Source organism: Corvus cornix, chromosome 6 (assembly GCF_000738735.6).
Source record: "Corvus cornix cornix isolate S_Up_H32 chromosome 6, ASM73873v5, whole genome shotgun sequence".
In the NCBI taxonomy this organism is placed as follows: Eukaryota; Metazoa; Chordata; class Aves; order Passeriformes; family Corvidae; genus Corvus; species Corvus cornix.
In genome coordinates this window covers 8,343,008-8,369,806 of record NC_046336.1, presented here as the reverse complement: position 1 = coordinate 8,369,806, position 26,799 = coordinate 8,343,008, and the positions used below count along the sequence as shown (strand labels likewise).

The following is a 26,799-nucleotide window of genomic DNA, read 5'->3' as shown; positions in this document are numbered from 1 at the left end:
GGCTATTCCAGGTAACTAACTTAAGATAAATTACTGAAGTATCTGTTTTCTGTAAAACCAGTCAAGGTACATAGCACTAGAAAGCAATTGTTTGAATATCTCATTGCTCTCAAATTTAAATACCACGGGAACTGCAACATTAAAGTTAAGCACATCTCAATGCATTTTCTGAATATGCCCAAAGCATTGATCATGTTTAACCTCAAATCATGTATTTTTATTATCTCTCTGAGAATTTTATTCCTATTGCCAGGAATGAGAATGTAAGAGAAACAAACAAAAGACAGAAGAAAAAAAAATCTATACAAAAGCGAAACATCGTGCACTCTGTAGCCTTCAGATTTGCAAATGCCACCCAGCTATTTTAAAGAGTAAATTCAGTTTTCCTGGAAAGAATAAGAACCAGCAACCCCTCATTCTCATATTAGCTGTGACTATGACTCTCCCTGTGATCTTGCATTTATCCTCTCTGTGAAATAGTGATGATGATGATAATGCTTATTTATACAGCATCAACAGGGTGCTTAGAACTTTAAAGGGAAGGCCTGGGCCCTGAAGAGTTCATAATGTAGTTGAAATGGGATAATAACACTTATCTACCACACAAGAGAGTTGTGGGGATTAAATTACAGCATCTAATGTTTATAAAGTGCTTCCAAGATGAAGGGCCAAATTCAGATCTGTTGTAAGTGGATGTAATTCTATTATGGACTTGTACCCTCTAGAGCAGATCTGAAGCTGTAACCAAAAGCACTCTGCAAAATATGGTTAAGTATATATTATAAATTACAGCTAGGAATGGTTGCTTCATTAAACAAACACAGGTGAAATATATTCATATTTTATCACATTAGAGATAAAGTATGCAACTAAATACTACCACAAAATGAATACTTTTTCCATCTTCCTAGAATTTATTAAATATCTTGTGAAGGAGGGATGAACCTAGGCTTTCTGAGAAATGGATGCCACCATGTCTGAGTGTTTTGCATACAACAATCCAAACAATAGGATATTTATAAGGATAAGATTATTTGTTTCCTCTATTTCAGAATTTAAGGGGACATGTATTTCCAGGAATTTGCAATGATTTTTACTTCCTAACCAGACACTTCCAAATGTCAGCTCAAAGCAGAGTGGACAGAGGTAGTGGGCACTTCATAATATGAGGAGCTGAAAGCCTGAAAAAGAGCAGAATCCCTGTTTTTGCTGTTTGAAAATTCTTTAATTCATTTGCTATTTCCCACTGGAAGATGTTTAACCTGGCTTGGTTCCCGATTAGCAGCGATTCTTCCTCTTCTTTTTTTTCCTAATTCACACAAAGAATCTCATTCATAAGTAATATATTCTGTCTCACACTTGTCTCACATGGTTATGGAGTTGCTTTAATTCAGCAAAATCTGCCTTATACATTGTTCTACATGAAGTTAACAGAAATTAGGCAAGAAGGGAGGTTGAATCATTCAACTCACATCACTGGCAATTTCTCTGGAGGCTCTGGCAGTCTGGAATGGGAGTGCTTCCATTGTCAGCTTGTAGCCTTGAGCACGTAGATTATGCCAAGATTCTCTGTATTTTGCCTAAAGTAGGAAAGGCACATGTAGACTGCTGTTTCACTTTTAAATGCACAAAGGAACAAACAAAGGAACCATCTTTCATTTGTTATTCTGTGTTACAGTCTCATTCTTTATAATCAAAGGATTTTTTTAAAATTATCTTTGGGAAATCCTACTAACTCAGACAAAACATGTCTCGTTCTTTATGTAGATTTAATTTACTCACAACCTTATATATGCTAATGGAGATAAGTATCATTATAATCAAATCAGGGAAAGCATACATAGAATAGACCTCAAATTTCCTCTACTTATCCATCTTCCTTGCCGCTGCACAATTCATCCTGCATCTGAAATAAGTGCAAGAAATACAGAACAAATTCTTACATCGCTGAGGTTGGCTGCATTTATTCTTGCCCGTGTAAACTCTGGCAGACCCAGCGTTGGTGTGTAGTGATGCCGACTGTCCTCTCCTGCTGCTTTATAGAGGCGCTAGGAAAGAGATCAAAGAGACAACTGAAATTAATTTTCTCTCTTGTTTCAGTGATACAATAGCAGTACTTAAGTTGTTAATGATTGTGACAGCTATAGTTAGCCATCATTGAAAATAGGTAAGAGTGTATCACTTTTTCTGGGCATAAAGATGGGGGCTTTTGCTGGGCATAAAGAACATTTACATTAAGTTTTATAAATATATGTTGATGCCAAACCCCTACATTCTTAGCCTTGCATTGTTACATTCCTAGCAGGGCAAAAGTAGACCTAAGAATGTTAAGGGCATCATGAATGTGTGTTAAATAAAAGGGCAAGCATTTCTGGTAGACTGGGCATATTTTCTAGCTTGAATTTTTTCTTCAAATTATTATATATGATTTTGGTCATTTTTCTATAGGTTTTGTCTTGTTTTTTTCATAATTTAAAAAAGTGATTCTTTTCTTAGGAGCCCTCAAAGGTGGATCATACTATGCAAATGAGCTCACTCTAGAACGCCTCGCAGCCCTGATTTTTTAGTCTCTTCTTCATGCAAAAAAAACCTAATAATGGAACTCTGTTGTATGGACACTATGTGAGCTTTTTGAAAGAGATTGAATTGAAAATTGTATTAAATGTTTGGAAACAAACAAAAAAAGTGATCTAACGGTGAAAAAGCACAAATCTGTGACGTTTGCGCTTTTTTTGATGCATTTTGCTTTCAGAACAGGGTTGTCTCTTTCCCACTTCTCCATCCCCAGCTTGCTGCATTTTGAAAAGCATATTTTTTGATTCACATTAGGAGAGCCTACCTCATTAGCAATCATATTGCTGAATTTTGCATGAAGGAGGCCAGGAGAGTCTGTCACCGATGTGTACTTGAAGGAATGTGGCTGCTGACGATATTTACTCTGAGTTCACACACAAAGAAAAATGAACAGAATAGGTAAATTGTCTTGTCAGATAAGGGACTTTTTCCAATTCCAGTGGCCTAGTGCTGCTTCTTATGCTTAAAACTCCAGTTTGTCTATTAATCCTTAGTCTAATTTACTTTTTGCTATTCTGAGTTAGGTGCATTCAAGTCTCACAGGGGAAATGAAAAGTAAATAAGGAATAAGGCGTGAAAGGGAAAAAAATGTGCTGCTGTGCTGAATATGCTGAAAACAGTAATGAGGTTATTTCACCCCTTGGTGTCATTAACGCTGGGTAGTGGAATTGCAGCAAAGGCAATCCAGTCCAGAGAGAGAAGGAGCTGCACAAGCCCACTGAACTTTTTTGTGAGGAAAAACAAGGTTCCACCTGGCCTGTGACCCTACATCAGAAGTGTGAAGAAAACAACTGCAAAATCACTGCAAGCGTTGATCTGTTCCCTAGAACACAACTCTTTATTTTTCCTCATTTCACATCTACTTGAATATGGGCAAAAGACGCAAGATTTGAAACCAGGAGAAACTGTACTGAGAGAACACAACAGAGAAAATAAAAGTCTGGTTACAGGGGGAGAAAAACAATAGAACACAAAAGCAGCAGGTGAAAAACACACTGACTGTAAAGCAGGAGAAGAGCTGAGGACCATGTGATGTACTGGGTAATGCACAGCTCATTCTAATTTTGGAGAAACAGTACAAGGTACTTATTACAGATAGGCACAGCCTTCTTTTTAGTTGAAAAAGCCCATTTAAATTCTAAAATAAATAACATAAAATAACCACCTCCTGGGTCTGAAACACAGGAGAAAACATTTGCAAAAGAAGTTAGCAAAGTTTGCAAAGCCCAGAATTCCATCAGGTTCACCCATCTGCACTTAGGACACGAGTGGAATGATCAAACGCGACGGGAGGGAGTCTGGCATTATCCACTGAGTCACTTTGCCAGCCCAGTCTAATAGAAAGACATCTGGCAAACTCTTGTTCGTAGTGGAGAAATCAAAACCCTCTTTTGTTACCTCACTGATGAGTTCAGAAGCTTTCTTCTTTCCTTCAATCTCCAGGGCCCCTGGAGTAATACATCCAACACCTCGCATAAAGTTCATGTCAGACCGATATAAATTCTAAGGAAAACCAAGCAGAAGTAATTAGGAGTTTGCATTTGAGATGCCCTATATTTATTCACCCAAAAATACACAATAAATCCATTAAAATTAGTATCTACCGCAGATAGTTCATACACATTGCCCTAAGATCTTGTGTTTATGAATGTGTCTGTGTGAATACAGCCCTGACAGATCTACAGCACAATGCAGGATTCTGAGGGCTACTGAGCCTCGTGAACACCAAATGATGCCTCAACTCCTAGCTTCTATTTGTGACCTTGAAAAAACCTTTTCTAGGTACATGAATTTTCTCCATACATAATATATAAATCAGAGGTAGACATTATTGATTTATAAATATACATAAAATAAGACCAGTTTATAAAAACCTAAGACAATATCCTTAAATAAAGGATAGTAGCTTTTAAGTAAGAGAAACTGTAGACAAAATAGCCTTGATTTTTAACAGTTCTGAATGGTCATAATATAAGCAAGGAACACAAAGGAAAAATAGCACTGAACCACTGCATACACTTCATTAACGTATTTTCCAGACCACCAAACCTAGCAGTGACTCGCTGTAAATACTAATTTTTAAAAAGTTACCAATAGGCTACTGATAAATACATTACATCAATATTATTTCATTTGATAATGAGGAGGATGAGGAGTAGGATGGATGGAAACTTGCCTCAGAATCTCTGATTATGTGTGTTTCACCCAAATTAGGGCAGCACAACTGGAATCTGACGTTACACTTGTTTGGACACGGTCTGCCATCTCCAACTCTGTTGGCTGGAAGTGTTGAACTGATCTACAGCAGCATTTTGTGGCCAGACATGTTTGAAAGATACAGCCCCTCCTGAGGTCTGCAGGGGCAATGTAATCTATGAAAAGCCCTTTGCTCAAGGCTGTGCCTACAGATTTGTAAGTCATTACCCAGTTAATTTTACTCAAAAATACATAGGGAGTTAAGCTTGTCCTTCTTAAAATTTCAGTGGATATGTCTTGGGCCAGAGCTTGTAAGTGTCTTACAAATCAGATCTTTGTTGTGAAAGTACACGTGAATTCCACCCAGATGCAAACCAAGTTGTAAATACTAGTTGGTACAGGGTTTGCATAGTTAGCAAGACCTTAAAAAGAGTATTTTTGCCAACAGTCCAATCATCCTCATTTGCAAACACTTTTCTACCCAATCATCAAAGACTACTCAAACTTTATCTCTCAGCGTGGTATGGTCACACACATTGTTCTGTAAGATAAAAGCCTCATTCCTACATGCAATCAAGGGGGAACAGCCATTTTTTTATCCCTCAGCTGCTGCTCAAACACACACTGTCAGCTGTCGGGAGTTGGAGCAGAATTATCTCACACCAGAACCACAGGGAAATATCCCTGGGACACTTTGAAATCACCTCGCTCTGCAGTTTGTAGGCGTTCTTGGCACACCGCAGCCTCACGTCGTCAGTCAGAGCAGTGTACTGGTGGAGCAGCTGCCTGTATTCCTGATCACTGACCAAAGCCTGGGCTTTCCTGGCATGGACCAAGTGTATCATATCCAGTGGCAGGTGGAAGTGAGACTTTGTATCCTGAAAACCTTGCTTATATTTCACCTATCAAATGAGAAACAGATCACATAGATATCACAGCAACGTAATTAAAATTCAGGTTTTGATCAGAGGAGACATTCCTCGTATTTCTTCCATTTTGCAGTATAAATTATTCTTTTTAAAACAAGTTCCGTAACTTGTTTCACCATGCTGTGAAAGCCCAATAATTATAATTAGAATATGTGACAGCCTATTCTTCATCAAAAAAGTAGCCATCTATATTATATTCAATTAAACTGAGATTATTTTGTTTGTTAGTTTTTTGTTAAAACTTGATACATTGAATCTATAAAGTTAACCAAACTGGCAAGACAAGTCCTAATTCACTGCATTTTTAGAAAGTGCCACAAAAAGGGGCAGCTACTGCCTGAATAAAACATGCAAACAGCCTTATTTATATTAGAAGAACAAATCCTCAGTCAAAATATTTGTTGATTTGGCCAGTTTTGTTTCATAGTTTTAAAGCGATATTTAGTGCTGAGTTGGTTTTTTTAACTTTTTATCTCTGTCCAGGAGAAGAAAGGTGTAGAAATTTTCAAAAAACTTTTTTCACATGACATTTCCCTATCAGATTATACAAATTTGAGATGTTCAGGCTGTTCATTGGGATAATGAACATCCAGAACTATTGATGGCCATCAAATGACTTAGAGTAACCTGACAGATGGATGAATTCTTCAGGCACTTGCTATTACCTGTATGTCTAAGCCTGCCATCAGTACAAGACCAGCACTTCTGAGAACCATGAACACCCTCCCATATATTTCACTGCTTTCTGGATCAAGCCACAGACTTCAAAATGCACTGAAATGTTACAATCCTTACAAGCAAACAAAAATGATGTGATTCTTGGCACATCTCAAGATGAGGTGGGAACCATTCCCCAACCAAAAAAGTCCAGCTTGAAATTCCATAAACTCGTTCATCCTTTAGTCTTTCAGAAAAACAATAAATTGAAAATAAACGCTGAATAACTAATTTAATTTACTTCTGTACAAAGACCAGTGCTGATTCTCAATTAGACCTGCCTCTGAGTGATGCTTTCACAGAGTGAAATATTCTGTGATAGGCAGCAGTGGTTTGAAGCAGGAGAGTGTGCTAGAACACAGGCTCCTTTTACTGTCAAATTAATGTTACTGTAAATAACATAGCCGAATGGCAAGAATATCACGATTATATTTACATATCTGGAAAGTGGGACAGAAAGCCCTAAGTTATAAATAAGTAGGCTATTCCACAGCTAGTCCACAGCTAAGTGCATCTTCCTTGAGGAATGACTTGCAGTTAGGAAACCAAGAATGCCCATCTTCTTTCTTGTACTTACATCACTCTGCAGAGATGTTGCATGGACTGAATGAGCAATACGAATGTCACCATCCAGGCCACATGAACCAGCCATCTGCCCCTTCATTTTCTGAAATGCTTCCTTATATTTGTGCTAAAAAGGAAGTAAGAATAGAAATGTGGATAGCAGTGAAGAGAAGTGTTAGTCCAGCTGTTAAAACCTGAATAAAAGGGGTTTCATAACACAGTAAATTCTGACCATACTCAGTAGGATAATAAATCTGAATGAAGCCTTAGTGGGTTCTAGGAAGACCTCACCCAACTGCAGTCCCTGTGATTGTCCAGTCACTTCTCAGCTCTGCTTTCACAAACCTGCCTTTGCTTATTTACCAGTAACACCTCATTGTGGCTGCACCTCCAAAAGCACCACTAACTAGTCCGAGGCCAAATGTCTCCCAGGTGTGGAGCTGGCTGGACATGCTGCTTCCATCAAGAGTCCCTCAGCAGGGCAGATACAGCCTGTATGTCCTACTAGACAATATCAGCCATAAGTTCACATACATCACTTATGATTTCACCCGAAGCCTTTGCTGCCTGGAAGGGGATGGCATCCAGTTTCAGTTGATAGCCACCATCCTTCATCCTTCTCCAGGACTCTTTGTAATGAGTCTAGGAAACATGGAACAGAAATAAAGAAGAGTTGCTGTTCAGAGGGTTGACATTGCAGCATTTTTGAGTTCCTACGTTACCACATGAGTTTCATTCTATTCTAATGCACAGGTCAATCACAAATGAAACTATCAATGCACAACAGGAATTATCGCAAGACAAATGTACATCATAAAAGACTATTTGTTTGTTCATTCTTAATCTTTCTAATGTAGGTGAATTTGGACAAGAAGTTTGATTTCCTGTATTACTTCAGAAATATTTAGACCATAGAATGATCATATACTGGAGAAAGGAAAGAAATTTAGTATGATTTCCTGTTTAGGACAAACATCAAAGCACTATCAACATTTCCACTTTCCTTTAAAATATTAAAGGCCAGGTTTATACCTCACTGATATTCATAGCATTTAATTTGGCCTGAAGGATTTCAGGAAGATCTGTCGTTGGTGTATACTGATGCTTTATACTCTCTCCATGCTCCTTGTACAGCCTCTGCAAACAGAGATGAATTTCAGTAGCAAGTACTCACTACATGTTCAATCATTAGTTCAAACAGAAACATTAACAATTAGGTTTATGGAAAGCAAACACTACAGAAAAGCAACAGAGGCATTAATAAATACAGGTAATTGTATCAGTCAAAATGGATTCAAAAGGCTTTGGGAGTCTGATACACTTATCAGCTAGAGTATGCTAGAGAGGAGCTCCTTGAAGTTTTGAGTGTGTAAATCAATGTATATGAAAATTCAGATATTTGAATATTAATTTGATAAAACTTCTAACATATGTGAGTGGAGGGAAGAAGAATAAACAGTAGTCATTAAGGATGTGCAGCAATGAGTGGCCCACCAACACTTTGAAATTCCACAGAAATCCAGGGAGCTGAAGTTCCCCAAACACCTCTCTCCAAAGGTGTTCAATTTTAGCAGATAAATGGGATGGTAATTATCTGTGCAATTACTCCAAATTTATTTCCCGACTTAGTTGCAAGAGGGTTCTCAATAGTCAATGGGATAAGATTTAAAAACCTCAGAGGGTGACTTATTCCATCATAAAAGGGGTGTCTGTGTGTGCCTCTAGAATCAGCCCTTGGAGGAAGAGCACAGGGCTGGCCCAGGACCAGATAACATTCAGGTGTCTGCAGACAGGTAAGAGGAGTTCTATGCAGTTAACTGCAACTGGAACTTCCCCTGCAATGGCTCTGCAGAGTTCTCCTTCTAAAATATTTTTCTTTCCTAGCCTAGTTTTCTTCTTACATTGACACCATAATTTTCAGATGGGTGCAGACAGACGCCTTTTTGCCTTAGATAAGACCCATGTCTGGAGCACCTGACATGCCTTTCCCAAGCTATTATTTCTGCAGGAGCATTCAAGACCCTCTAGATTAGAATAGACCCCTCCATTCCACCTATCTGACACTTTTTTTAGCAGCTGGGCCCACTTGTATTGCAGCTCCATAAGAGGAAAATTAATGAGCACTCCATGTGTGAAGAAGTAGAGCACCAGACTGATTTTGACTGTGGCTCAGTGGAACAAAATGACTTATATTTATCCTGCCTGAGATGTAAGCCTTTTGGATCTTATTAATTAAACCAAAGGCACAGACACCAAAAGTATTACAATAGCATGTGTTTTACACAAAGTCTTTCATCTTCTCCTTCACTTTAAAAATTTCTATTTTCACCATAAAACATCCTCTCATGTTTGAAACTTGTCTTTTTTGAGTGACTTTTGCTTATTATTCACTTCTGTATTATCCCAGTTAAGTCTACAATATTTTTAAATCGCTCTTCTATTAAAAATAAACATGTTTAAACACCAAACAGCCTCAATTTTTCCCTTTAAGGTTCCCCCTCCTGGATTTCTCTCTCAGCAGGATGACAGCTTGAAATAATTTATTTTTTCTTCCTTGTCATACTGCCTTACATTTTATTTCCAAAGAACATGCAGAAACTGAAATTTGAAAGATGTTTGAAAGGGGGAAAGAACTCCAAATGTGTTCTTCCTCAGTGAATATCAAAAGGCCAAAATTTTTTAAAGGTCAAAGTCAGTCTTAGTCCTAAATTTTACTTCTGAAAATAAATGGGACAGAAAGCACTTTCTGTATGAAAATCCCATTCACTTCGGTGGGATCTCTATGGCTTCCCAATCCAAGTTAGAAACATGCTCTTTGTGGGATGCACCACACAAGAATACAGAAGTTTCATGGCTCCCAAGGATAATCTCAGAGAAAGAAAGAGAGAGAAAGCCAGTGCTTCAATCAGGTCGTTCAAAGAGGATACCACTCTTATAATCATAATGTATATACATTATAACTTACATCCACAGCCTGGTTATAACTAATTCTAGCCTGGATCATCTCAGGAGTGTCTTTAATACTGGTAAACTTCAAAGCATATGGATGCTGACGGTACTTCTTCTGTTGAGCAGAAAAAGATCAAAGCTGTGAATTTTGTGCTGCTCTTTCATGCTATTTGAAAGAGAAAAATCATAGGTTGCTGGAGATTAGAGTGAATTTGTGAACATAATTATTATTCCTCTTTCCTCATCTTTATGTCCTAGGTACTTTCAGATTAATATTTGTTTCAATTTAACAATAACCTTTTGCCAATTAATATTAATATTTAAATTTAAGAAAAATATTTCAAAATCAGGTTCTGCTTACCTAAATACTCCAGAACTTCGGATTTTAAAATCTTTTTTATATTACTTCAAATAGAGCATGATTGACTGTATTTTTAACTTATAGGTCCTTTAAGCAAGAAATTATATACAATTGTGGTGTGTTAATAATGGCAATTAATTAACTTATTGTTAAGGGGTTTAGGTTACCTCCTTAGACCTGCAGCAAATCTGTGCAACCATTGACACTGTACCTAATCGTTATGGCATATCTTCTAGATATGACATTAATTTTACTTGTTGTTAAGGACCCATAGTAACTTCTGAGAGGTCTTATATATACATATATAAGGTGTGGGCAGTTCAATGGAAAAATGACACTTTTTCCATCTGGCCCTGTCACTAAAAGCTTCCCTTCCTGCAGAAGTTGTCTTAAATCCATCAGTACCCTTATCACTTCTCCAAATAGCACATACTAAATTTTCCAAATGCACAAGATGAACTCGTGGCTTGTCATTTTCTTTTAAACTGAGCTCTGACCAAAAGAAGTTTATTTGAAGCAACATTTTGACCCTTTGAAGACTAAAAATACCAAAGTAAAACACATAAGCACTTAAAAGTATTATAAGCTTGTAAGTAATGTTTTGGGTTCCGAAAGTAACACCTTAAAAATGAGTAATCATACTAATTTTAACTGGGGACAAAAGTGGTTTATACCTTGTCTTGATCAGATTTGGAGTCAAAGTGGAGTAGACCAGAGCATCTCTGCATAAAATTGCTAGAAATTATATTCTGGCAATTGTTTTTTAGCAGTGTTAGAAGGGCTAGTCACGTGTATGTGTAAGAAAGGACAAGGCTCATATCAACCTAACATTGCTTAGTACTCACAAAAAGGTTGAGATGGACAACCTAGGAGGTCAAATTTCTACTCATCAGTTTTCACAACTGTAACAACCAAATGGAATACCTATACACATCCACAGTTACTATTCCAGATGGCGTTACTGTACCAGCTTTTATGAAACTACCTTGCTTGACACTAGCTGAAGATATCATTTATTGTGTCTAAAATATCATCCTTCTTCACAATAGATAATTACATGGGAAAAAAATGGTATTAGCAATCAGTTGTGAAAGGATGACTGTATTTTTCTGAGACCCTGCAGCATGAATGGACACATGATTCCTGCATCATAGTTCTTGAAAAATCACAGGATTCAATCTCTTACAGCAACAGATTTGGCCAGTAGGACTCTCTCTGAAACAAGAGGAGCAGAATACCATGAACCTTTTAACTATTTTTGCCAGAACTTCATTTGAAGACCTCGTGGGACAGGCACAAAGTATTCTAGAGTATGCTTTCCCCTGTAAGTGATATTGGTTATAGGGAGAAATAAGGATGAAAACTACTGACAGATAGCTACAGACAGAGATATCTATATGAATTTCAATAGCTACCATGAATGTATATGAAAAATGAGCAAGAAGGAAACGTGTATCTATTATAAAAGAAGGTTCTGGGTCAAATGACTCCACGTTTTCATCATCTCTCCTGTTTTTCTTCATTAAAAAGGTAGGCTAGTGGTTAGCAATTGAGCACTGTTTGATTGCCATTATTATTCATAATATCATTTGTCACCTACTTTGTTTTTGCAAAGGCTATATGGACTCCTACTGGTATGTGTTTGGTATCTGGTTTCCCTCTAATTACCAGTCCTATCCCTGGTTTTGAGGGCTTTCATGTGGTATGCCTTTTTCTTTCCCCTTTGAGTGGAAATTATTTTAATTTTATACAGACATTTTGCACGCATTATGCAGCAAATTCTGTTACATGCTGTCATGAAATCTCACCTCACTAATGAGTTCTCCTGCCTTCTTAGCCTGTTCCACATTTAATGACCCAGTGGCTATCCATCCAGCTCCTTTCATCCAGTTCAAATCCGCTCTGTATCGGTTCTGACAAAGGAAAAAAAAAGTCCTATTGTTGGTGTTCATACACTTAAAATGCCATTAAAGGATTCAGACATCTCAGGAACAACAATGAAGTCAAATTAGTGCCTGCTTTTGTTTTATTCACTATTGCATATTTGCAAGGAAAGCAAAAAAATACAGAATGAAACAGAAGAATGAGGACTCACCAGTGCTTGTGCAATATACTTTGCAAGGTAATTTTTAAAAGTGGTCTACACGTCACTGATGTTTGCAGTTTTTCTCTAACTTCATTTTTATTTGTATAGAGCACTCTTTAAAAGATCATCCATGACTTGCAATTATAAGAAAATGATACTTAGCATTTCCCAGACCATACCCTTTTGTTTTACTGGAGAGAAAGCATTGTGCTTTGTTTGTTTCTCCATGTGTCTTTTAAGGAGGAAAGTACAGGAGTGCTTCTCACTTTCCTCACAAAATCTCTCCTACCTGAATTTCAAATGTTGACTGTAAGTCAGGTTTCTCAAAGGTGCCAGAAATGTTTCAGCAGCCATATCTCAACAAGGCCTGTAAACATTTCTACCTCAGTCTCCTTGAAAAGTTCTCAGTTAAAACCTCAGAATGGAAAGTCTAACTTAAAGTAACTGTTTACAGTATCAGACAGTTCATCTGATGGTTACAGCTGAACATGTGGTCTCCATATGGAATTTTATCTCCAATTTTATCACCATACATTATTTAACCTCCCTGCACATTAGGAAACAAAAATAAATGTACATCATATAGGAATCCTAGAGTTTTATTAACATTTGAAGTAGGCTTTGAAGAAGCCATGCTCATAAACGGAGTTATAACTCTCCTCAAAAACACTGCACAACTGAAATATATCTCCTGAGGAAGTAAGTGGTTAATATTTACTGTGTTAATATTCACTGTTTAATAGCTGAAAAATAGCTATTCACTGAAATAGCTGAAAAAACTGAAATAGCGGAAAACTTAGGTGCATAAAGGTGTCATGGCATTAAAAGCATAAATGTCTGAAGAAAGTCAGCCCTAAGTGGGGCTGAGAATGGGCTGGATGGAAGGGTATGGATGTACATGAAGGTCTGGACTTACATCACTTTGCAATCCGTAGGCCCACTTGGCCCATGCCACTTTCCTGTCGGTAGGCAGGGCTGTGTACTGATGGAGAGATGTCTTGTATCCTATATCTGTGGCCAAATTCTGAGCCTTTTTGGCATGGACAAGGTTAACCATATCCATGGGGATCTGGAACTGACTCTTTGTGCCCTCAAAGGCCTTCTTGTACTCCAGATCACTCTGCAGCTTTGACATTTGCAGGGAATGAGCCATCTGCGAATCTTCCTCCACAGCTTTTACTCCAATGAGCTTACCCTTCATCTTCTCATAACCTTCCTTATATTTAACCTGTGAAGAAAACAAATAGACCAAGAGTAAATGATCTAAGCTGCCAAACTGACAGCTCTACTAGTAGTAAAGCAATGGTCTGTCAGTGTTGTGACATGCTGGGTCCTCGATACAAGCAAGAAGATCATTTGCAAAAGAGAAATGGAATGTCTTAGAATTTAGTGTTTATAAAGAATAAGCCCTTTCTTGACAATAATATGTTCACCAAAACCTACAAGAAATACTTTCTTTTTGGTTCTCTCTAGGAAAAACAACATTTTTCAAGCACTGAGGTCAGAAGGTTCTTTCAGGAATTTTCTGGCCAGACATAGATGTATTGAGTTATGATGTTTTGCAGGAGATTTCCACTTCATTTTGAGTTCTAGAATTCACCCTCGGGTCAAAATGAGAATAGGAAAACACAGCTAGCATGCGGAGAAAAGCTCTGAATTGCTCAGAGCAAACCTTCTGACTAATTACAGAATGCCAATCACCCAGACAAGTCCTCCATCGCTCCCTAGCATGAATCGAGTGAGGGTGGCTCAGGGCACTGAGACATATGTGACACATCCCCAACACTAGCAGCAGCCTGGACTGTCAGCTGTCCAAAGAATAAAGAAGGCTGATGGAGTCCATACTCACATCACTTGCCAGATCCCTCTTTGCCTTAGCTGTCAAGAATGACAAAGCATCCAGATGAAGCACAAATCCTTTTTCCTTCTGCTTCTCCCAGCTACTCCTGTAGAGTTTCTAAAGAGATGACAACACCACAATTTCTTTATTACTATCAATCCACTCTATTTGTTCTATAGTCACAGTGAAAACTCAAGTAATGAATCCCTCCTACACTCTCTGCCCAGAAACCACATGGCTACGGATCAGATCCTGGTGTCTTCCCTCACATCCTGTAACTGTGGATACTGTGGTTACTGCAACCCCAATATCTCACTGGTTCCAGTGAAACTGCCAGTGTGTCACTCACCTGGAAGCATGTGAAAAACGCACAGCTTCAAACTCTAAAAGTGGCAAGTCTTCAGAACAGCAGATGTGACTACTGTTTATTAGGAGCATGTAATTAAATTTCAAGTTTTTACACCTAAAACATGAGGACCTTCTCAGAGAAAGAACATAACTGTTACCTACAGAACAAATATTTCACAGCAGCTGTAACTATCCACAGGAGTGAGGGAATCACACAGTACCTCACTGATATTGGCAGCATTTGCTTTGGCCAGCATGAAGACAGGGTCATCTTTGCTGATGGTGTACTGATGAAGAAATTGCTCTTTCCCTGACCTGTAGGCAACCTGTCCACAGGAAGCAAAGCATGGTCAATAAAAGCAGTAGTCCACATTTAATGTTGAAGGAGTACTGGTTAAAACACCCAAATATTCAAGGATTTGTTAGGGTTAACTTTTTTGGAGAGGTTTTCTTTAGCATCTTGAATTTTTTTTTGTTAAATATGGATTTAAAAACTGACCTACAGAGTCAGGTTGACCAAACTAGTTACAGTTAAATTTCAAGGAAGCTGTGAAGCAACACACATATTAGGATACTTTAATTCTCTTTCCCAAAGTTAGCTACTTAGCTAGCTATAAAGCTGACAGCAATTCATACTCTATACAGAATGCATGCAAGAACATATTTCACCCAATGTTAAACTGTTGCTACTTCTTGGATAGAATGGAAGTTTTTAATAAGACATAGAAACAGAGAATTCTAGGCATGAAATGAAGAACACCAAGCAATTGAATCTGCAGACAACACTTGTGACCTAGATGTAACAGCTGACACAATACTCCAGTGAGGACTAACATTCCAGCTTTGACTGAAAACATCAAGGGCCTTTTATGATCCAAGTAGCAATCACCCCCATTTTATATCCCAGGGCTACAACAGCAGAGAAATTAACTGCTCTGTTTTAGCCCTTGAAGTTCTTGGAGGAGCTGTTGAAAAACTATGAAAATATGCCCCATTTCACAGACTGTTACATTTCTTACATCCCATAGAAAAGGAAGTCCCTCCTATAAAGCTCTAAATCTATGGTTACTATTCTGATTTCAGCACACAACAGAGAAGTAACAGGAGTCAGGAGCCCATTCTCAGTGGTGCTTGATTTTTGTTGCTGTTGTTCTAGTTCAAAGAATTCAAGGACAGAACTAATCAAATAAACAAATAAACCCCCTTAGAATGGATCTGAAGAAACTTTATATATTGAAAGGTTTCATGACTGGGGGCTCCCTCACCATCACACTGGTGTACATATGTCAGGAATGACCACACTATGCCTAAGCTACTTGCAAAGAGACAAATTCAGTCAAGGACTCACATCACTTTGAAGTTCCTGGCTTTTCTTGGCATGCTTGATCTGAGAACTGTCAGCCACACTGGTGAACTTCAGAGCATCAGCCTTCTGCCTGTACTTTGTCTACAGCAAATTAAACCAAGTTATACAAAATTTTCTACAGTACTTGCCCTCCCCCAAAATGCATCAGTTTGTAAAAAAACAACTGATAGAGCCAAAAGTGCCCCGTAAATTCCCAAGACAGTTTTAGCACAGGTGTCAATAAAATAACCTTCCAAGTACTACCCACTGCTGGTATTTTGAGGAGAGGAGGGCAGTGCAAGTGTGTGCCAAGGGCACTGTTGCTGACACTGCAGGCATGGATATCTTTGGTGCCAGATGTACTATCTACATGTCTTACAGGACCAAGGTTGCACACCAGCCAGTGAGTGGTGTTCACAACCTGGGTATGACTTAAGTCAGGACCCAAGAGAGCTGATAAGCCACACAGTCAGTGTTACTATCTCATTTCCTTATAAGAGACTATTCAAGCATATGCATGGGTGGTTCAAATCACTGAATGCATGTTACTGAGATATTTTTAAATTATTAAGATTATAATTAAATTAGAGTGAGCAATTTCAGAGTCCTGGAAGTAACTTGAATCCAAAATCTTCCCCTTCCTCTCAAAATCTTCCTCTTTTCAAAGTAGAGCTCAGCACAGACACCGCAGTCAAGCCTTTCTAGGATGAACAGCTGTGACAGGCCTCCAAAAGGCTAAAGTCTCAGATATAGAAAAAAATGAACAATATTTTTCATCTTCTGGTGCCAGTACTTATATAAAATCCATTTGAACAGACAAATGTGCATAGAGAGTAATATTTTTAGTTTGATAAATAAGACTGTCCATAGTTTCATTCCATTTTACTTTTTGTTTTACATCTGGAACACACTGAAGTGAATGCAAAACTTTAACTGACTTCATCAGGCTTCAGAACAGGCCTGTTTCAAATTAATGTCTTTGCCTCAGCCTTTTGCACCACTCATTTGAGAGCGAGCTAAGCATACTTTCTTTCTTTGAGATGATAGTGCAAGGAAATGTGGGACTCTGTTTCAAGACCACAGTGTAACAGGGGAGACCAAGCAAACACTTCTAGTATATGTTAATTGAATTCTTATTCTACCAGTTCAGTCATGAAGTGGGGCATTCCACCTAGAAAGGGTGTAAATGCTTTTTTTTTCATAATCTGGCATTTCAGGAGAGAAATTCTTCTGTTTGAACTGATGGGTGAACAGATCAGTTTACACTGTGTCTCTGCTAGGGGAACACAAAACAGAAGTTAAAAAAGCATGCAGCACTTCAAAGAGGTGCTCATCGCTTTATTTTAGAAACCTGGAAGGGAGGGAGGCAGATTAAAAACAGCATGTTTTGTCACATTGCATGGAACACAATGTAGTGACATCCTGCAAAGAAATGACAAAACGCCAGGCTTTGTATGGCAACAGAGATCTCTAAAATAATATCCACCAGTCTCCAGTTTAAGTGACTGTCAGCCATCTCGTGGCCTTGCACAGCACTGGAATGCAAAGGCAGATCATTATGGATTAAATATTTGTGGAAGTGATTATTACTACAGCACATACCAGAAGCAGATGTCAGTCTATCCCTAGCAAGACACCAGATCTGAGGTAGCTGCTCTTCTTTTGTTTCTAAGACGTACTTTTTCCCCTTGTAGGAGTAGTGAGAGGATGTCAAATACCCAAGGTGCCAGAGTGTGATCACCAGTAACTAGCTGGCTTCTGTTCTTCCTTCCAGAACTAAGTGGGATTTTATCCTTCCCGTCAAACTTCCCCTAATTTATTCTTCTCACTGTTCTCTAGTTTTCCTAGCAGTAGTGAGCCTGCTCAACCATAGCTGAGAAGCTGAGGAAGTTTACTTCCATCAGCTTATTGGCAGTGCAAAGCCACGAATTAATAAAGCAAAAGCAAAGAAAAGCAGGAAAAGCTGAAGCTGACAGTAAAGTCACAGCCCCTACTTGCCAAGGAGCAAGGAAATTTTCAAACATGGCTAACAAATATCTAATTTTTCAATACTGCTCCTTAAAGCCTCTCTGTGCTTCACGTAGCACAAGAAACTCAATGGAAATTCAATGCTGCTCTGCAAAATGGGCAGGTGAATGAAAAGAGGTGGAAGCACAACTATGAGGATTTCTACCTCACAGATTATTTTGATAATTATATAAAATAATTTTAATCTCTAACCCAGGATCTTCTAAACTATTGAATAACTAAATTATTTCCATCGGTTTTTCCATTTCTCAGATATTCCTTGTTAGGAATTCCTTACCTATTCCACATAATGTAATGGAATAAGTGTGCATAAAGCTTTGAACAAACAACATGCAGATGCCTGAGCACTTTGCTTACCTCACTGACTAAATCTCCTGCCTTTTTGGCTTGTTGTATATTAAGACTTCCTTCTGTGATACATCCAGCTCCTTTCATCCATGTCAGATCTGCCCTATATTGGAGCTGCAGAGGAAAATTACATTTATTGGCACAGGGAACACAAGTATAATGTTTGCAAGTAACATGTGCACCCTCTCCAGTTTCAAAGTCACTGCAAAGACATTTTAAAAAGCCATAGTACAATCAGACAGTGCTGATATGAAATGAGAATTAAGATCAAATGGAAAAAGTCTATAATCACTTATACTGTTTTTAACAGTTAAGCTGGGTGTACATCATCTTACATCACTCTGGAGATCATAGGCCTTCTTTGCCCACTTGGTCCTCATATCTTCTGGAAGCACAGTGTACTCATGGAGTCTCGTTCTATAATCCAAGTCACTGGCAAGCGCCTGAGCCTTCTTAGCGTGCCTCAGGTTTATCATATCCATGGGCAGATGGAAATGGGCCTTGCTCTCCTCAAACCCTTTTTTGTAGGCAATCTAGAAAGAGAAGCAATGAAAACAGACTGTCTGTATCAGATATTGCAAAGCTATTTTAAATCACCCCTCTTGTTTGGGTCCTTATGTAGATTAGGCAAAAAAACTCCAAACACACGTAGAAATCAGGCCCTATAAAGGGCAAAACAGATGCCAGGCTAAATTTTCCAGATTCTAGAGACATTTTCTCTATTACAGTGCACCTTACTTTTAAACATACCTTTACAGACTTGAAAGTTCTGTGTAGAAGTTTTTATATTGAGGTTTTAATATGATGATATTTTATTCATACTGAGGTTTTAATAGGATGTTATTTCCCTGCCCCAAAATAAGGACACCATTGCCCAAAATCCCCTGCTGTGCAACCATTGCAGATTAACAGATGGAGGAAGGAAAACCAATTTTGTTAAATGCCTCCAAGAATCTCTTACAGTGAGAGCAGTAACAGTGGTAGATTGCATAGTGTTGCTGAAAGTTTTCTAATTATGAAAAACGTCTTTTGAGTAAGAGAAATAATCTACCTCACTACTCATCTTGGCCACCTTCAGAGAGTGCAAAAGTCTTGAATCCTTGGTTGCAGTTGCTTTTCCTTTTGTTTTTTCGTATTCTTCTTTATATTTAATCTGTCCAAAAAAACCCAAAAAAGACGTAAATCTAAGAATATTTCCAATTACCCATGAGATAAGCAATAAGTTTTTCACTGGTGATTTGGATAGTCAAAATTTAGAAGAGCTTAGTCTGATTCTCTCATTGTCACTTCAAATTTCCCAGATTTTCTCAGAAATTCCAAAGATGCAAGGTCAGTCTCATTTATGAGGTCTCTAACCTCATTCCTTAAGGCTCATCCCTCTGAGGTGAATATGCTTATAAACTTTAATTCTTCTGATTAGCTAAATTATCTCATTCTTAGAGGCAAAGATAAGAAATCAATCCAAGCAAGGAATTCAAGATTTGATTTTCTTAATGAGGTGGGATTTCAGAATCCCCACCACTGCTGAACACTTTCCAGCTGCAGAAAAAGTGTCTCCCTTTTCTGCCTCTCCACAGGTTAAAAATCTTGATATAAGTTGTTTAGAAAGATTTTGTTTGCAATTTTTTTATATACATGTGTTTATGTTAAGGAAGCAGACTAAAGAAATAAGAATTCCCTTTGTAGTAGATGATAACACTATTTTTGAGGCTATAAACAATTCAAAACACTGAATTTCACTATGGGTTTATTGTGAAAATTTTGCTTCGCTCTGTACAAATGATTTAAAAAAAATTTTTTTTGAAGAGTGAAATTTCACAGCAGAATCTGAGAAATTTTCCAACTGTTCATTAGCCATTGAGAAAGATGGACAGCCAAATGCATCTGGATTAAAAATCCAGATGAAGAGAACTAAGCTTTATTTCCCTGTGCTACAGCTACTTATATAAAGAATAATTCCCAGGTAACTAAATGTCACATACATCACTGGCAAGATCTCTTGATGCTTTGGCAGCAAGTAAAGGCAGAGAATCAAGTTTCATTTCAAAGCCCTGGCCCTTACTCTTCTCCCAGCCTTCTTTGTACTTAATCTGAGAAAGGAAAGACAACAACATGTCACAGACACATAAACACAGGATTTTCAAACAAACATGGAAATGGCTCAGAGAAAAACAGAAGTATAAATATGCTCAGTCCACAAACTGGGACCTTCTTAAGTCACAGTTCATTGTAATTTTGAGCTAATTAATTGTCTAGGATTGAGTCAAAATTTTATTCTTGGAGTTCGCAGGCACTTAATGTCCCAGAACAACCACTAATAACTCTCATTTTCAGACTGATATGGAGGAGGGAGGGTTTTTCAAAAGTGCCTCTGGTTATGTCTACTTACGCAAATAGTAGAGATCTATAGGAGCTGATCTATAGGCAGACCAGCTAGCTAAGAAACAGACATCACACCACTCATCTCAGAATTTTTCTTTCCCACCCCCAAACTACAACCAGTCAAGTCCCATGCACTGAATTTGAAGCTGCAGTTGTTTACATGAGCTGTTGGAGGGCATTCAAAAGGAATCCAGCTCGTGTGCTCTGAGACCACCCCACAACGTGAAGCACAGGTCAGTGAAGCAGCCCTTATGGTCAGATTGTCTTCAAAAGCACACTCGTGAGCCACACTATCTCACAAACACAGATGAAATGCAGGAGAATCACATCCTTAACTTTTGAAAGTTAGTGGAACTTAAAGTAATAGTTTTTTAAGTTCTTTTTCAAGATTCCACTTGAAATTCCATTAAAGCAAGGTCAAGTATGGCTTCATTCATGTTATGCGTGCACCTAATGAAGGCAGAAGGTTTTCAGGAAGCCCCAGTTTCTGGATCTGGCTTTTGCATGTCTGTATTTTACCAGTATCTAACAATGAGCATGCATCCCAACCCAGTACAGTCACAAAGAATGTTCCTCCACAACACTGCACCAAAACAACTCCAAAAAAACTTAGGGGAAGAACACAAGATGCAAAAAACTTGCAGTAATGCCAACTCAGAACCATGAAAAATCATGAAACTGGTTAAAAAATAAAAGTCACACCAGTAATATCTGAACGGTTTTTTCTCATTTTGCACTTATTTGTCTTGGGCTTTTTTCTCTCCAAAACTATCTATGACAATGGAGGCCTGAAAAATACTTTAAAAATTAAATAGAAATTCAACTTTTCCTGCAACCATTTGATTTTAACACACAAGACTCTAAGTGAATCACTATATATTGTCAGGAAGTATGAATGGAGCAACAGTGTGCTTGATCCAAGTTTGCTGAATTCACTGTTTCTTTCCATTGACTTCAGCGGACTTTGATTGCTAGAACTGTGCAAATGTTGGTTCTTCATAAAAATATCACCTCAGAAGCAGCTAGTTTTGTGAAGTTAATACTGATTTACTTATTTAAAGAAATTCAGATCATCTGAAAATGTCTTGGAAAAAAGAAGTCTAGAGGTTTCACTGTCCTTGAAATTGGATCTCTGTCTATTCTGGGCACCATATTTCATGCTGTTTAGTACAAAGCCAAATGATAAATGGTAAGTTCCTCCAGAAAGAGTGTCATCATCTTTATATTAATTTCTATCTATTAACAGCACCATGAATGCTAGCATTTCCACAAGGCTTGACTTACCTCGCTGTACAACTCAGCATTGGCTTTTGCTTTCACTAACTGAGGTACATCCTGAGGTAGAGTGTAATTTGTTTTTGTCTTCTCATACTGGGCTCGGTAGTTCAACTGCATATATTGAAAAAGTCAGCAAGACACTCAGTTATTTTTAACTTAATTAAAGTATAACCACTAGACTGATTGCTTGCTGTTAAATTTCAGGTTATTGGTGCCATACATTATAGATCCACTCATAGATATGGCTGATGTAAATATGAAGGCAATAAGGCAATTATAACTTTTACTTAGGTACTAGGAAAGAGAAATTTATTCTACTCATAGAAAAGCTACTGATTGAGTACAAAAGATATAATTAAAAAACTTTCCTTAAATACACAGAAGATAAATTCCTAACAAAGCACACTGATACAAATCTTAAAAGTGGAGTTAAATATTAGCTCTACTGGCATGCTTGCCACATTTTTGAAAGTGATTTCATTTAATATATATTCTTGTTTTGACTATAAATCTGCTAAAGAACCACCAAGAATAAAAACACTTAAGGCTACCAATGCTATGAAATGAAATAATCTCATAATTCCAATAAACAACAGTGCCTAATGTTGGCAGAACTTACATCGCTGAGCTGCTGCGCATTTATTTTGGCTTGAGCAATTTGTGGAGTGCTGGCAACAGAGCTGTACTTCAGCTTGTCTATGCTTTGCCTGTAGTTTACCTAATTTAAGATAAAATTAAAAAACAACAACCAAAAAAAATTTAGTAAAGGAAGAAATGGTCAGACCAGAAAAGGACAGATTGAATAGACAAAGTTTGTTAGCTAATACTCTGGATAAAGCATTGCTTAAACCATAATAAATTGAGCTCAGGAAAAATGCCAGGATCTCTTGGATGAAATCTGAGTTAATGCTCTCAAAACTTCCTTGTCTGAGGTCACAGTTTTCATCCCACTCTGAAAATGGCTTAATGTATAACCCCTTCCTGTCAAACACACAAATTCTTAAAAAGATGCAGTATCAGCTGCAAAACATTGCTATAAAATCCCCCAAATAGTTGGTATAAAATTGATATTCTTAACCATCACCTCGTCCTTTCTTATCTTTATCAGACAAGGAACTTGGTAACTGTCTATGAAGAGGTCTGTCCAGTGTAACACTGCATAAAGCAAATGAACTCTCTTATGCTTTGTCTTTACTGAGTTTTAATGTAATAATTAACCACAGAATTTCCCTGTGTGGTCACAGTTTTGTGTGGATGATGAAAAAAGAAAAATATGTACTTACAGTACAAAAAAAAGTAATTTTAATGTCAGCCATCAAGAGGACTGGAGCCCACTAAATTACTAACACATTAATGTGGTAGTAACAACAAAAAGTTATAAAATAAATATGTTAAAGCCACAGACTATGCATGATAAAAAAAATTATAGTGAAGCTTCCTTTCAAACCTGTTGCTGCAAAAGAACTCATTGCTATGCTACAGAAAAAAATTATGATTTTGTAGGCCCTCATTAATATTCACCATTAATAATCATCATTTTGCAAACATTGCAAATCACATTGCTTAAAACTATTTTCTTAAGAACCTCCTTGCCAGTAAAGTGGAGCATATTTCTAGAGACTTTGAGTTACTGAAACAATTTCAGTGCAAACCTTCTTATCTCAGGTATCCTCACATAAACTTGCTCATTCTGCCAGAATAACAAAAGCTAGGAAAAAAGGCCTGAATTATCTCAAAGGTCCAAAGTGATCAAGGTATTTAAAACAGTGTATTTGCTTCCTCAGAGACAGAGAGAATTTTAATGCCATGGAAGGAGATCCTTTCTTTTTAACTGAAATTGTGTATTTATTGCTACTTGTGATTGCTTAGTGTATGAGAGAGTTGTACTCCTAAAAGAGTTCAGAGTAAGCGTGTTGTTTGGGAGCAGACAAGTCCTGGGACTAATTCAAAATCCCAGATCAGGACTGGTGCATCTGAGTCTCCGTGGCCAGTGGAATTGTGTGTTTCAAACCCTATGAATTGTAGAGTCACTGGAATTGCTGAAATGTTTTTTACATTACTCTTTAAAAACACAGCTCTCTCACACTGTAAGCAATCAAACACTGAATTTTACTGGTTTCAGCTTTTACAAAGGCAAAGCTGACATTACTGCTGTAGAGGCAATAGTTCATCTTAGAGTTGAAGTATATCCAATACTTCCTCAAAAACATCAGGGTTCTCAATTCTAGCTCTTCATGCTACCATCTTTTTTTTGGAAAAGGTGTTTAGCCCCAGATAAATCTCACATAATGTTAATGACCTCTCTAAGGCATGTTGCTCCTGGTTTACTGTAACTCCAATGTAAAGGCAGGGTATATACACCTTAGGTAGTCAGAAATGCCCTGCAGAGCTGCTGCTCTCTCCCTGTCGATTTTATAAGCCATGCCTGGTGACTGTGCTCCTAACTAAGGCACAGGTTAAGCTGCCAGTGGTAGATGAGATCAGTTTTTAATGTCTGTGGGAGGTGAAAGTATAGTCAGCTGTACAGTCTGTCATCCTTCATTTATCTGAAGGACACATACCCACAGCAGTACACAAACCTCCTGACATTGCTCCATCAGTAACTCAAGCCCAGGCACAGAGGGCAGCCCTTTGGCATGGACCACAGGCTGGAGGAAGGTTATGTGACCAATCAGTTCCCCTTCAAAGGGCAGCACCAATCCTCAGGGATTTCACCAAGGATGAGAGGGCTGTTTTAGTCTCCCTGTCCTTTCAGTGCCTTCAGTGCTTGATGCTGCTGTTGAAGCTGCCCCAGGATGGTGAGACTTTTACAGCACAGAGCTGGGATAGGGCAGAAGTCACTGATTTCACATCACTCTACAATCTATGCTGAACTGAAGCCAACAGGACATGGCACCTCTTTCTACTGCTCTGACCTCTTGACACTGCACTTTTTTGCTTTAACTTTTTTGGCACTGGCTGTTTGCTCCTATAATTAAATCATCATTTGACACATGCAATCTATCACAATCTCTCCTACAGTGAGATGATGGGCTATGCAAATCATAGGGGGAAAAAAAACCAACATAAAATTATTTACATCTTTCAAAGGGACCAGCTTTCTTGTTGTCTGGTATGAAGGAGTGAGAGTAGCTGGGTAATTGTAGTCAACACCATCGTGTTTGTAATCAGACTTATAGGCTATCTGAAACACAAGGAGAACAAAAAAAAATCATTCCTTTTTTTTTCACCTGTCATTTGTTTGAATAATTATCAGTCAAGAGGAAAGGAGAAACAATAATATTAATATTAAATGCAAGAAACAAAGTAAGTTCAATGTCATGAGTGACAAAGAAAATGAAATTATTTGCATAGTTTAGCCACTAATTGATTCTTTTTCAGCTTCTCAATTAATCCAATGCCAACAGTGGGAGCATTAACTTAACTTCCACCTATGACACATCTCTTTTATCTTTCTGCTTAGTTCTCAAGCTTCTTACAGATTTGTAAATAATGTACTTGAAGGAATGGTATGTAATGAAATAGCTTCTTGACTAACCCAGTAAATTAAATTGGAATGCAGATTGGAAATCTTCATTAAAGACTGTTTTTTCCAGCAAAGGTCTGACCCTGGGGGTGGTGGCAAACAACCTTCAGCATCCTACTGATGTCAAAGAAAACTGAAGGATCTCAGTATGTTGCCAGATCACTGAAATTTCTTATTTTAACTTCTTCCACACAGTAAGCTATAAAAGAGTACAAAAGGGTTTCCAGAATTTCCCTTCTTCTCAACATACCTATCTGTCAGATCCCCAGTACAGTATGATCTAAAGTTTTCTATCAACTTAATTCTAGAAAAACTGAAAGACAAGTAGGCAACAACCATAAAAGAGTGATTAAAAGGGACTCACATTGCTTGCCAAACTGCCAACTTTCATGGCATGGAGCATCCTTTTGTCCATGCCCATACCCACATAGTGACCCTTCATTTCATTCTGGTAGGTTTCTTTGTACTTAAGCTGTACAAAAAAAAAAAAGATATAAATACTCTGAGAAAAATATATTCAACTTTTCTACTGAAGAGTTTCAGCTTTTCAGAGTTTCCATATTTTACAGCAGGGAGATAAATTGTTACAGCTGTGGTCTACTAGTGTTACTCCAATACAGGAATTCATTAGTCCAAAACAACCTTGGTACTTTAAAAAATAAAAGCTAAAACCCTCCATGAGTTTCTTGTTCTACAAGATATCATTTACTTGCTCTTTATATCACCTGAATGCCCTACAATGAAGATACATCTGTGTTTTATCAGAAACAAACCCTAGAACAAAGTTCCAGGGAGACAATATTTGTACACTAAGAAATGAACAAAATTGGATTGTTTTGGTGCATCTTTCACCAATCCCAGAGTGAGGGATTTGACAAGAAAAGTTGATCATTCTACCATCTCAACTGTATGGCAAAATATTTACTCCTCTGGGATTTCAGAGAATGGTAAGAGGCAGTATGAAACAAAATTATATTTCATGAGATGCAAGTGGTATAATTATTAACACTGATGATTTTCACACAAGAATTATGTTCCTCTCTGGCATGAATTCTGGTGAGGTATCTTCTGCCTAACTGTCCAGTCAGGAAATGAACATGCACAATGAAATAAGTAATAATTATGGCAGACAACAGTAACAACTAACTGCTACTTCTCTAGATAAGCAGTCCATGGTAAGTAAGCTCTCTTCCAAATACCATAATAGTTCTTTTCATAATCCTATATAAAATGAGCCCCAGCTATATATCAGGACACACTAGGATAGGTGTTGTACAGACACAGGCTAAAATCAGTTATAATCACATTTCCAGCACACATTTATCTGA

The 26,799-nt window shown here is 37.8% G+C and overlaps 1 protein-coding gene across 1 annotated transcript in view; it reads right to left on the bottom strand.

The window, feature by feature from the left end:
- Positions 1-26,799, bottom strand: part of LOC104695204 (nebulin related anchoring protein) — a 47,825-nt gene that overhangs the window by 6,788 nt on the left and 14,238 nt on the right. Inside the window, exons 13-34 of the mRNA XM_019293956.3 lie at positions 25,836-25,943; positions 25,025-25,129; positions 22,565-22,663; positions 21,952-22,056; positions 20,268-20,375; positions 19,337-19,438; positions 18,621-18,818; positions 18,295-18,399; positions 15,913-16,011; positions 14,786-14,890; positions 14,226-14,333; positions 13,293-13,604; positions 12,099-12,203; positions 9,946-10,044; positions 8,013-8,117; positions 7,515-7,622; positions 6,994-7,107; positions 5,475-5,672; positions 3,973-4,077; positions 2,840-2,938; positions 1,944-2,048; positions 1,473-1,580 (exon numbers count right to left, since the gene is read on the bottom strand). Of these exons, the coding sequence (XP_019149501.3) occupies positions 1,473-1,580; positions 1,944-2,048; positions 2,840-2,938; positions 3,973-4,077; positions 5,475-5,672; positions 6,994-7,107; positions 7,515-7,622; positions 8,013-8,117; positions 9,946-10,044; positions 12,099-12,203; positions 13,293-13,604; positions 14,226-14,333; positions 14,786-14,890; positions 15,913-16,011; positions 18,295-18,399; positions 18,621-18,818; positions 19,337-19,438; positions 20,268-20,375; positions 21,952-22,056; positions 22,565-22,663; positions 25,025-25,129; positions 25,836-25,943 (2,700 nt within the window). The remainder of the gene's footprint in view (positions 1-1,472; positions 1,581-1,943; positions 2,049-2,839; positions 2,939-3,972; positions 4,078-5,474; positions 5,673-6,993; positions 7,108-7,514; positions 7,623-8,012; positions 8,118-9,945; positions 10,045-12,098; positions 12,204-13,292; positions 13,605-14,225; positions 14,334-14,785; positions 14,891-15,912; positions 16,012-18,294; positions 18,400-18,620; positions 18,819-19,336; positions 19,439-20,267; positions 20,376-21,951; positions 22,057-22,564; positions 22,664-25,024; positions 25,130-25,835; positions 25,944-26,799) is intronic.